This window comes from Lathyrus oleraceus, chromosome 7, assembly GCF_024323335.1.
Source record: "Lathyrus oleraceus cultivar Zhongwan6 chromosome 7, CAAS_Psat_ZW6_1.0, whole genome shotgun sequence".
NCBI lineage: Eukaryota > Viridiplantae > Streptophyta > Magnoliopsida > Fabales > Fabaceae > Lathyrus > Lathyrus oleraceus.
In genome coordinates, this window is record NC_066585.1 from 460,841,788 (window position 1) to 460,854,837 (window position 13,050).

Genomic DNA, 13,050 nt, shown 5'->3' on the forward strand with positions numbered 1-13,050 from the left:
TTAGTAACATAACGTGGTGGGTTGGTACATCGTTGATCAATTCTTCATCACAAAAAGATAAGGGGTCTTTCCTCGCCCTGAATATCCTATTCGCTATGCATTTATAAAAATGTTTTTTCCACACCCTCCCTTAAGGGAATAACACACTTTTATCAGAATGATGAATGCCCCTTGAAATGACAATGGACTAGATGCGATCCTTTGTTTTATATTTAGTTGGAGCATTAATGGGTAGGTCCTTCCAAGATGTGAAAAGTTGTCATGCGGTGCAAGCTACAATGTGGTTATCATCTCACTTGTTGAAGATTCAATCGAATAATAGAAGCGTTGAAGGGAAAAGTGTTGTTTTCCTTCTCTTCCACCATGGCCTTTCCATATGGTTTTCTTATTCGTGAATCTTCCTCGTACGATGCTAACCACTAGTTGCAATGCCGCTGAAACACCCATCGAAGCGAAAGAGTGGAAGCGTTAAAGAACATTTCTAAAAACCAACGTCACAAGTTCTTGGAGAGACATTTCAAATTCACGAAAGAGATAGTAAACCAAAACCTGATGTTGAATTATGCAGGAGACAAATGCTCTGAAATCTCAATGCATCTTAATTTGATAGTCAATTTTGCTTCACAAAACATTAGAACCTTTCGTTATATATATCATCTTTATTAAACCTTTAAAGAGTGCGTACCGCCCGATCCGATTTCTTAATTATAAACTACATAAAAATTCATATGGAATTTTATAAATAGTTTCATTATTAAGTCAAAATGAAAAAGTAAAAATGGATTAATAAATTTTAAACTTTTAATATATTGTACCTAAATTCTTAAACTTTTCCTTTTCGAATTTGATTTTCTAATACATGATTTTAGCATATTTGTTAGCATTTGTCAATTAATTCTTCTCCAACTATAATTACTACAACTTTAGGCACACTAGAATGCCACTCCATATACAACAACTTACTATACCATACCAGTTTCAGCAATAAAAAGGATGCAACAGAGCCTAGCAATAAATTGTAAAAATTGTAAAAAAACACGTAATCATGATTTAGTAACAGAAGTGAAGAAATAGTGGTGGGAAATTTACTGTCCTTTGCCATATTTTACTGATCTTACCGAATCTAATTCACCGACGTGTCAGTCGGTCACATTTTACACGCTGTGAAACAAATTCCCTCTCTCTGCATTGGCATCAGTCGGTTATCACTTGGTCAATTACCCTAAGGTTTAGGAAATACATAAAATACTAATAAATATTCTGGATATTTTCGAGATTCAATATCAAAATTTTATATATTAGCTATAGTTATTACATACAATAAAATTAAAAACTTTGGGTTTGGTTTTCTTGGGTTGGGTTTTTGCTTCTATCATCGTTATTTTTCACTTGTGTATTTAATCCTCATTTTCTTCTTCAAATGGAACAAAACCCTAAGGGTTCTTGCAAGAACCAATCGCCGCCAGATTGATAATCTCTCGTCTCTTTCCTCTCTTTCTGTTTCTGTTTTCATTGCACCATTCTTAACTCCGATTTTCCTCTTCAGTATTAATTATGCAAACCACTCTGTTTATGTTTAATGTTTGATTCTCTTGGTTAGTTCTGTTTCAGCTTCAAGAATTTTTCCGAAAGCTTGATTTTTTCTGCTTCCAGTAACTAACTGTAAGTAAGATTTTTTCTAAAGTTATTGGTAATATATAGGGTTTGGCTGTTTATGGTTTGTGATTAGAAAAGATTGAATTTTTAGTTTTTTTTTGTTTCTTGGATTAGGGTTTGATATTTAGTGATTAGGAGTTTGATAATATTAGATTGAGATTTTAAAAAAATGTTGTCTGAGTTGGAAAGAAGACCAGTTCTTGGTAATAACGACGGGTACTATGGTGATGAATTGGAGAAAGAAATAGGGATGTTGCTTCGCGAGCAACGGCGGCAAGAAGGTGATGATCGTGATGATCGCGTTGATCGGGAACGAGAGCTTAATATATATAGGAGTGGATCAGCTCCACCTACTGTGGAAGGTTCTTTGAGTGCTGTTGGAGGATTGTTTAGTGGCGGTGGTGGTAGTAGTGGCAGTGGTGCAGCTGGGTTTTCTGATTTTCCTGGGACCAAAGATGTGAATGGAGTTGTTTCTGAGGAAGAGCTTAGGTCGGATCCGGCTTATCTTTCGTATTATTATTCCAATGTGAATTTGAATCCTAGACTTCCGCCTCCTTTGTTGTCAAAAGAGGATTGGAGGTTTCAACAAAGACTGAAAGGTGGAAACTCGGGTGTAGGTGGAATTGGAGATAGGAGGAAAGCTAGTATGACTGATGATAATGGTGGTAGGGCAATGTTTTCGACGCCGCCGGGTTTTAACTTTAGGAAGCAAGAAAGGAGTGAGGTGGATACTGAAAAACCAAGAGGCTCTGCTGAATGGGGTGGTGATGGTCTTATTGGTTTACCTGGCTTGGGACTTAGGAACAAACAAAAGAGTCTTGCAGAGATTTTTCAGGTAGTCTGTTTCTCTTGTTTGTTATCTTTTATCAAGTCATTTTTTAGTCTTGTTAATAGCTCATTTTTTTTTCTTTCTGTTGTTAAGTTAATGCCTTTTCTATTTAATGCTATATTGGATTATTGAGTTAAATAATGCAGTCTATACTCTGAATATCTTTCTATCTGTTTGAAGGTTTTGATTTTAATGTTCTGATGTGTGATCCTGTTTCGACAGTTTTGGTCAATGATTGCAATTATTTTGATTAATTGAATGATAACTGACAACATTAATACGTGGCTTTTGGCTTCCGTACTGTTTCTTCTAGCACAATGTGATGGTAATGCCAGCATTACATTTTATGAATTTTATAGAATCTTTTTAATTTTTCATATATTTTGACTAATGTTCTGTCATGATTGATTCTCCTGTGTATCTAATCTTAGTTTCATGTTTGTTTATCCAAATCATCTGGTTCATTTGTTGCCTTCAACATAACATATTTGGCACTCATTTTTTTCTTTCAAGCCACATACTTTTTTAGCTTTTGTGGGGTTTGCACCTTACGGCCAGCAGTTTTGATGAATTTTTTATGGCACATTTTTTATACCTATCAGTGTTGAAGCAGAGTATATGTTTATATTGGCCTTGCAGCCTGTTTATCATATAATAAGATTATTCTTCGTTTCTTTTTGCATTTTAAAAGTTTTCATCGTAATGCACTTGCGGAAATACTGGTACTGCTTAGCCCGTCTGTCTGATTTTTTATTTAAATCCTGTTAGTTATTCAAATTCCTATTAAAATCTGAATTTAAATTTTTGGTTACATTTGGAAATTGGCATATATATATGTTGACTTTTTGAATTGTTTATCTATATTTTCAGTTACACTCTTTTATCTAAATTAAAGTTTTCCGTTACAGTTGGTAACTGGTATCTGAGTGTATCCTTTATATCCCTTTATATATTGTCTCCATCTTTTTGAAGAACGAGATTCCTTAGACTTATATCTTGTTGCAATATCAATTTAAATTTACTTGCTATCATCTTAATTTGGCATTTTGTTAGTGTGTTTAGCATATACTTGCTTTGATATTCTACCCATAGTTGATGACCATTAATTTTGTAGGATGATATGGAGCATAACACGATGATCACAGGCCTTCCTTCTCGTCCAGCTAGTCGTAATGCATTTGATGAAAATGTTGATGTCTTAAATTCTTCTGAAGCAGAGTTGGCTCACGTTCAAGGTTCATCTGCAACACAAAATATTGGTCTGCCAACTTCATATTCTTATGCTGCTGCTCTAGGAGGATCTTCACTGTCAAGAAGCACTACTCCTGATCCACAACATGTTGCAAGGGCTCCTAGTCCATGCCTCACGCCTATTGGTGGAGGGAGAAGTGTTGCTTCTGACAAGAGAGGTATTATCAGTCCAGATGCATTTAACAGTGTTTCATCTGGCAAGAATGAGTCAGCAGATCTTGTGGCTGCATTGTCAGGGATGAACTTATCAGCAGGTGATGAAAACCATCTGCCATCACAGGTTGAATCAGACGCCGATAATCATCAGAGATACCTTTTTGGTATGCAGGGTGGTCAAGATCATGGCAAGCAACATGCATATCTAAAAAAATCTGAATCAGGGCATTTGCAGAGTTCGGTTCAGAGCAGGAGTGGATCAGATCTCAATAACCTATCTCTGCATCGGCAGGTTGAGCTTCAAAACTCCTCTGCTCCTTCAAATAACTCCTATTTCAAAGGTTCACCTACCTCCCATTTTAGCGGAGGAGGTAATTTGCCAGCTCAGTACCAGGGTATTGATGGTATGAATTCGTCATTTACTAACTATGGCGTAAGTGGTTATGCTGGAAATCCCGCCTTGACATCCTTGATGACTAACCAATATGGCACCGGTAATCTGCCACCCTTGTTTGAAAATGTTGCTGCAGCATCAGCAATGGCATCCCCAGGAATGGACTCGAGATTTCTCGGAGTTGGTTTGGCTTCTGGAGCTGGTTCTCCATCTGATGTGCATAGCCTTGGTCGGATGGGAAATCAAATTGCAGGGGGCGGTCTTCAGGCCCCGTTTGTTGATCCAATGTATCTTCAGTACATGAGGACATCTGAATATACTGCAGCACAACTTGCTGCTCTTAATGACCCCTCTGTGGACAGGAACTACTTGGGCAATTCATACATGAATATACTTGAGCTTCAGAAAGCTTATCTCGGGTCTGTCCTCTCACCTCAAAAGTCACAATACAATGTACCACTGGGTGGTAAATCAGCCAACTCCAATCACCATGGTTATTATGGAAATCCAGCATACGGGGTTGGAATGTCTTATCCAGGAAGTCCAATGGCAAACTCTGCTTCTCCAGTTGTGTCTGGAAGTTCCATCAGACACAACGATCTAAACATGCGTTTTGCTTCTGGAATGAGGAACTTAGCTGCGGTCATGGGACCTTGGCATGTAGATACTGGGAACATGGATGAAAGCTTTGCTTCTTCTCTGTTGGAAGAGTTCAAGAGCAATAAAGCCAAGTGTTTTGAGCTCTCTGAAATTGCTGGACATGTTGTTGAATTCAGGTATATTTTGTTGCCTGTTAGTCTTTTGATGTATTTTATTCTGCCACTGAAAATTAAATTGAATTAATTTGCTATCATTGATAGTGCGGATCAATATGGAAGCCGATTTATTCAACAGAAGCTTGAAACAGCAACTACAGAAGAAAAAAACATGGTTTATCAGGAAATCATGCCACATGCTCTTGTTTTGATGACTGATGTCTTTGGGAATTATGTGGTTCAGAAGGTAAAAATTATTACTCTCAGTTGATTATTCTGTGTCACGGATGATCTGGTTTGAGCAATAGTTGATTTACATCGTGCAGTTTTTTGAGCATGGACTTGCACCCCAGAGAAGGGAATTAGCTAACAAGCTTCTTGGCCATGTCCTGACACTCAGCCTTCAAATGTATGGTTGTCGGGTCATCCAGAAGGTATTGATGATTTAGGTTGGCAATAGTCGATATATTTTTGTCTTCCTATCTGTTATTTTCATGAATATCTCATCATTTTCCTCTGTTCTTTCAATTATGAATCCCTTTTTAGGCCATTGAAGTTGTTGATCTGGATCAGAAAATAGAGATGGTTCAAGAGCTTGATGGTAATATCATGCGCTGTGTACGTGATCAGAATGGTAATCATGTCATTCAGAAGTGTATTGAATGTGTCCCAGAAGATGCAATTGACTTCATTGTTTCAACATTTTTTGATCAAGTTGTGACACTCTCAACCCATCCATATGGTTGTCGTGTGATACAAGTAAGATTTCTGAACTGCTCTTGTTACTGTTGTTACTATTAAGCATCTAAAAATCATTTGTCACATAATAACAAACTTTTATTTTTAAATACCTTTATATGGCAGAGAGTACTGGAGCACTGTGAAGACACTACAACGCAGCAGAAAGTTATGGATGAGATTTTAAGTTCTGTCAGTATGTTAGCTCAGGATCAGTATGGCAACTACGTTGTTCAGGTTTTTATTTTTATTTTCTGACTAATGCCACTAGAAAACTTATTTTGTCATTTATTATTTAACTTCATTTATTATGAATGTTATGATATGAATACAGATGTAATGCTGCAGTGATAATTGTTACTTATAATTAATTTTTTCAAAATCTGTTGCTTTATGTTGTGACATCCTGTTAATATGCCATCCGAGGTTGGTTCTTCGCAAATGAAACATGTTTTTGGTCTCCACTCTGCCCAATTTCATGGCTACCTTATTAACATTACAGTGTTTGTCATCACTTCCTTTGATATTCATATAGTATGCCATTTAAGCATTTGAGTTGATATCTTGTTATGTTACCTTTTTCTGTGTAATAACAGCATGTACTGGAACATGGGAAGCCTCATGAGCGTTCTACTATAATAAAGGAATTAGCAGGGAGGATAGTTCAAATGAGTCAACAAAAATTTGCCTCCAATGTTGTGGAGAAATGCTTGACCTTCAGTGGTCCTTCAGAACGCCAAATACTAGTCAGTGAGATGCTTGGAACCACAGATGAAAATGAGCCTCTTCAGGTTTTTTGAACTCTCTTTCTAATATGTAACACTAGTCTTTATTATTTGATAATAAATTAGAAGGCAATGCCAATATGCATTTTATATTACTTTCTCATAAGCTGATTGGACCTTTGTTTCTAGGTTTAATACCATGATGAATGATTTCGTTATTTCCAATCCTATTCCACGTCTTTCTGACTTTTTTTTTACTGTAATCTGGTTTAGCTGAGATGCCTTAAGGCAAGTGGTCAGTTTTTTGGTTCCTAACCCTTGTTTATGAAGAAATCTTTGTTGGGAGAAGAGAATGCATCTTGTGTGTTCTGTTGGTTCTCCAACGAAGATTAGTCATTCCTAAACACCAATGAATACTTGATACTTATGACATGATTAACAAAAAAAGCATGGCACTATCTACAATAATTCATTGATTGTTAATTTATAATGCTAAGAGCTGACAGATGTTTGTCATTCATTCTGTTATTAAAATGCTAAAATCACATTCCTCTTGTATGGCAGGCAATGATGAAAGATCAGTTTGCAAATTATGTTGTCCAAAAAGTACTGGAAACATGTGACGACCATCAACGGGAGCTGATTCTTTCGCGAATCAAAGTTCATTTGAATGCATTGAAAAAGTACACCTATGGAAAGCATATTGTTGCACGTGTAGAGAAACTCGTTGCTGCTGGAGGTACGTTACCATTTTATTCCCCATTTCCATTCTTATACTCCCTGTTATCACATTTGGTAACCGGTGATGTAATTTATTGCAGAGAGAAGAATTGCTGCTCAGACTCCTCAAGCTGCTTAGGCGTGACATAGAAAAATAATGTTTGTTTGTAGTTTGTACAGCTAGCTAACTGAGCTTAGTGCAAGCTTCTTCATCAAGAGTCTATATGTTTTTGCTGATTGAAAATAAAGTTGTTGATTGTACTGCAAAAATATGTACATTTGTAGCCTTTTAAGTTTATACATAGAATTTCAAGCAAGATGAGGTTCAGATGTTTTCCTGCAGAAAAGATGAAAATATTATGGTGATGTTAACTATACAGGCCTTTTTTTTACGGTGTAAAAAGTTTATAAAATGGTGAGGTAGTTTACAACTTTACGCACTCTACAAAATCATGCTTTATGGAGCCGTTGACAGTTTTTTTGAACGTGTACGGTCTTTGAACCTGTGTCCTTTTATTCTCAGTAAAAAATTCCTTGGGAGTTTATTTTTCTTTTTCTGCTGTGAATGCGTTTATAACCGTTCTGTTTTATTATTATTATTACTATTATTATTATTTTTTTATTTTGACTATATACTTTTAATTTTTTATATTTTTATTTTGACTATATACTTTTAGTTTTTTATATTTTTATTTTGACTATATACTTTTAATTTTTTATATTTTTATTTTGACTATATACTTTTAACTTTTTATATTTTTATTTTGACTATATACTTTTAATTTTTTATATTTTTATTTTGACTATATACTTTTAATTATATTAATATATTAATTAGAAACCACGTGGAGAAAAGGAATGAAATGAAAGGATAAATTTCTCATTTTGAGTCTTCAGCCAAAGTCATGGCGGCAGGTTTTAACTTGTGTCACTTTGTGAAGTAGTGTATTCCAATTGTCAAACATTTCAACTGTCTGTTGGCCAAGGGGAAAGTTCCTAGGATATCCACTCCTCGTTTATAGAAAGGCTAAAGGCATTTTAACGTGTAGTGTCTAGGCAAGAGCATGGTGCATGCTGGAATTTAGTTGATAAACACTTATGGTTGGTTCCATGTGTTCAGTAGATTTAACATGTTTTGATCATGTGTTAACTTGTCTTATCTTTTTAAGGAAAATTTGCAATATGATGCGTTATTCTCAAAGTATTAAAGTTACACACAATCACTAGATTTAATCTATTTGCAAAAACTCTTTCAAAAACCACTTTTTTTTTTATTTGAGCCACAATATTTTAAATCAATTAAGAAGTATTTATAATCAATTATGTAGCAAAATTCAGGTTAAAATCGAGTATAAAGAAAAAATTCGTTTAGCAATCAATTATGGAGATCTACTAATTAGTTACGTTTTTTATCATCAAATTTTTTCTTATTTGTTGGACCATAATTGATTATGGACCGAATCCAGGATTTTTTACCGAATTAACCCACATTTTCGAAGAAATTCCCAAAATAACCCAGTTTTCAAAAAATTTCCCAATATACCCCACTTTTAGAAGGAGGCGCCAATTCGATTGGCGCCCCCTCTTAAAAATTGCAAGGAGGCGCCAATTGGATTGGCCAATCCAATTGGCGCCTATGTGTAATTTTTAAGAGGGGGCGCCAATCCAATTGGCGCCTCCCGTAGAAAAGCCTCAAATGAAAAAATCTCCAACATGAAAGTTGTAGATCTTTTCAAGACAATGAATTTGGATATAAATTTTGCATCATTTGGATTTTTTATGAGAAAGTTATGGGCAGTTGAAGTTGGATTTCTGAGTTTTTCAACTGTTATCTGACCTATAATGTTTTGCATTATTGCATGTGTTTCTTTTAGGAATATGAATTTTTGTCCAACATAACATTTGAAGTAGACATCTTAAATTTTCCAATGAACTTGGTCCCACCTCAAAATAATTAAAAATGTGTGAGTTAGGTCCCTGCGAACTTGACCCAAAATTAGGGTTTATGTCAAAATGACCTATAATGTTTTGAAAGTAATGATGAGCTTCCAAGTTTCAAATGGATTTTTAATGAACATGAAAGTTGTTCATATGGCGACTGTTGTTAAAACTTGAATGGAGGCGCCAATTGGATTGGCTAGGGTAGGTGCCCTAGCCTAGGGTAGGTGCCCTAGCCTAGGGTAGGTGCCCTAGCCAATCCAATTGGCGCCTATGTGTATGTTTTAAAAGGAGGCGCCAACTCAATTGCCGAGTCCCTCATAAAATGCCTTTTTTGTCTTATAAATAGATGCGTAGTGTGACCTATTGTTCCACAACTCATATAATCATTTGGCTATCATGTTTGGTGTTCGTCGCCGATACGGTAAGGTGATTTATGCGAGAGACAAACCTTAGTTGCTGATGCTGTTTTGGAACATCACCACGTTAGATCAACTGAAGAGGGAGCTGGTTCGATGGTTAGACGGGAAAATACCAGAAGGGGAAAAAATCAGAAGTATTGAGAGACTTGACAATATCTTTGGTTGGGTGCGAATGAGGACTGATAAGGATGCTAGAGAAATGATGTTCGGTCGAGACGACATTAATTTGATTGTTGTAATCAGTTAGAATTATTTATGTTTTCAGATGTTTTGTACTGATGTTGGTTATGAAACTCGTTGTAACAAGAACTTAATGATATATAATGATTGATTGTTACAGAAATACAATGTTACAAAAAGCATAAGATCTAGATACAATGTTACAAATAGCTTAAGATCTAGATATCATGTTACAATAAGCTTAAGATCTAGATGATGCTCCTTGATTGGGACAATTGTTTTTGTTGTGTCCTGGTTGACGACAGATACTACATAATCTTATCATTTTATCTGTGGAATCCATCTCTGTTCTTATACGTGTGCTGTTTGGCCTTCCTTTCTTCTTTCTACGCATCTCTTCATTGTGCCAAACAATATCTCCTTCATATGGAGGCCAGTAATCCTCCATTGGTAGTACTGAAAAGCTTTGACTATATACATTCATGATGGTGTTGGCCTTGTACACATCAGATAAATGGGTGTAAGCGTCTTGACGAGTATAAGCGCATGCTGCAATGACATGGGAGCAAGGTATGCGGAAGGCCTGAAATTTTCCACAATCGCACCAACTTCTGTGTAGTTTAACCGCGTAGGCTAAATTTGGTCTCCCCTCGCTGTTGGCCATTGTTTCCTGGACGCTGAAATTTTGTCTATGACGGTCAAACACTGTTACAGCGTGTGTCGTAGCTTTGATGCTCTCCTCTTTCATGACCTTCATGCAACACTCACTGAATACTTGTCCGGACATTAACACTGCACTCCATTTTTCACCTCTGGTTGCGAACATAGAAGCCAACCTATAATAGGTTGATCTTACCAAGGCGGTTATCGGCAGGTTTCGAATTCCTTTGAAAACCCCGTTCATGCATTCCACAATGTTTGTTGTCATGTGGCCCCATCGACAACCACCGTCAAATGCTCTTGTCCACTGCTCTACTAGGATGTTATTTATCCATCTCCCCGCGTCTTCATTAGACAGTCGAATCTCATCACGATAATATTGAAAAGACGGTTGAGTTAAAGCATACCCAATATTCACCACCTTCTTGCGAAGATTCTTATCTTTTATAGCACGCATGAAGTTTTGTGCAATGTGTCTGATACAGTAGACATGTGTAGAAGGAGGATCATGCCATCCGTTGTCATGGTTGTTGTAGGCACTTTCGATGGCAGCATGTCTATCAGAAATCAGACATAGATTGGCTTGTGGAGCGACATGCGTTCTGAGATGTCGAAGAAAGAAACCCCATCCAGCAGCCGTTTCACCTTCAACAAGAGCAAAGGCAATGGGAAATACATTGTTGTTACCGTCTTGTGCAACTGCCATGAGCAAAGTACCCTTGTATTTTCCGTATAACCAAGTGCCATCAATTTGCAGGAGAGGTTTGCAGAAAGCGAAACCTTTGATGCACGGGTCAAATGCCCAAAAGAGACGGTGAAATATTCTATTACCTGTAACACAGGTTCCGTCTGGCATCATTGCTGGCACTGTCTCCAAAATTGCCACAGTTCCTGGGACATAAGTTTTTAGTGCCCATAAAAACCGTGGTAATTCCTTGAATGAGTCCTCCCAGTTGCCGAAAACCTGCTCAACAACCTTTGTCCTCGCAATCCATGCTTTCTTGTAAGATGGAGTATAATTATATGTTGTTCGGATATGGGATATAATTATACTCACCTTCACTGATGGGTCTTTATTTACCAATGGCAGAATGTCTCGACATATCAAAGCTGTGCTCAGTTTACGGTGATCTTGTTCAACGGTTGTTGCGACGCAACTGTGTGGTGGGTCTATTGAAGCGATCTCCCAAGAGTCATTTTTCTTCTTGTAAGATGCAGCCAAACGAAACTTACAAAGCATGTTACGACATTCGATAACATACCTTCTAGAATCAGTGCGTTTCACCGTAAAGTCAGCAAAGTTGTTCATGTGGTATTTTTTGATTGCCAAGACACATTCCTCTTTGGTACGAAACATGTCTCCCACCTTTAATTCGCCTACTGGTCCCGGATACGGATTATAGAAGACACTGTCGGACGTTTCATCGTCGTGAAGATCCATATTTGTCATATGTTGAGGAGGAATATAGGCATGAGTAGGAGGTATTGGTGGTGGTTGAGCCTCATCTTCATCGTCGTTATTCAGGATGTGATCAACCTGTATCTCAGTCTCCTCTTCTTCTTCATCAACAACGTCGACCTCTACTTCTGCTTCTGGGTTGAGTTCATCTGACCATTGTGCATCATCTGCAGCATCTTCACCAGCTGGATCCTGATCGGTTAGTTGAGACTGTTGAGACGGTATACATGGTTGTAGAGTAATGTACAACTCGATACAATCCATGCCTGAATGTTCATGACTAAGAAACATGCTTTCAACATCTTCATCGTCTCGTATCTTAAGGGGGAAAAACTTGCATTGACCATTCTCAAAAAATATAGGATTTTGATATGTCATCTTTGACACAATACCTGATGCTATAAAGGATTGTATTCTTTTTTTGAAATGCAAAAAGGTTGCATTTCTCTTCATCGTGACTCTAATGGTATCAGTGTTTCTAAAACAAAAACCATGAAGCTCAGACTCAAAAGTTTCACCGTTGCAGTGAACGTTGATACTGTATAATGATGAAGATGACATTTTGGGGATGAAAACTATTTTGCAAGTGCAGATGAATGTGAGTGAAGTGTCTTGGATGTTGATAGTAAGACACTTAAATAGATGGTATCAGTGTCTAACATGCTAGCTACTCTGAGATAATGTGTCAAGCATGCAAGTCATTTCTGAGATGAGGTGTCTGTCATGCAATACAGTGTGAATTGATGTGTCAAGCACGCTAGCTAGTCATGAGTTGATGTGTCAAGCATGCTAGCTATTCAAGACAGAAGTGAGTCTTCAGCATGCAGGATACTAGAGAGCCACGTGTCTGAGATGATGTGTCAATCCTGCAAGACAGTGTGACTTGATGTGTCAACCAGGCAAACTATCAAGAAGTTAGTCATCAGCATGCAGGAGACAAGACATACACATGTCGGACACCTAAGATGGTCAGAGATGATGTGTCAATCATGCAAGCCATCCATAAGTGAGTTGTTCAGCATGCAGGAGACAGCAATGCCACGTGTCAGACATGCAGAAGGTGGCGCCAATTGGTTTGGCGCCCCCTCTTTATTATTGTACATGGTCGCCAATTTGAATGGCGCCCCCATGTAGTCAGTCCTCGAAACCAAGCATTCAGAACTAGCC

General features: G+C 37.2%; 1 protein-coding gene across 1 annotated transcript; it reads left to right on the plus strand.

Moving 5' to 3' along the window:
* The first annotated feature begins 1,287 nt into the window (after window positions 1-1,287).
* LOC127107801 (pumilio homolog 2) lies at window positions 1,288-7,599 on the plus strand. Its single transcript, XM_051045122.1, has 9 exons — window positions 1,288-2,491; window positions 3,600-5,062; window positions 5,147-5,288; window positions 5,368-5,475; window positions 5,588-5,800; window positions 5,906-6,016; window positions 6,376-6,570; window positions 7,069-7,243; window positions 7,326-7,599. Exons 1-9 carry the CDS (start codon window positions 1,826-1,828, stop codon window positions 7,361-7,363), a joined length of 3,111 nt encoding a protein of 1,036 aa, XP_050901079.1. The 5' UTR covers window positions 1,288-1,825; the 3' UTR covers window positions 7,364-7,599.
* Window positions 7,600-13,050: the final 5,451 nt, after the last annotated feature.

Bases quoted from the DNA above. Each gene is read 5' to 3' on its own strand.
- LOC127107801 (XM_051045122.1), top strand. From the start codon at position 1,826: ATGTTGTCTGAGTTGGAAAGAAGACCAGTTCTTGGTAATAACGACGGG. The intron at 5,476-5,587 runs GTATTGATGATT...ATCCCTTTTTAG, and splicing joins GTTGTCGGGTCATCCAGAAG to GCCATTGAAGTTGTTGATCT. The intron at 6,017-6,375 runs GTTTTTATTTTT...GTGTAATAACAG, and splicing joins ATGGCAACTACGTTGTTCAG to CATGTACTGGAACATGGGAA.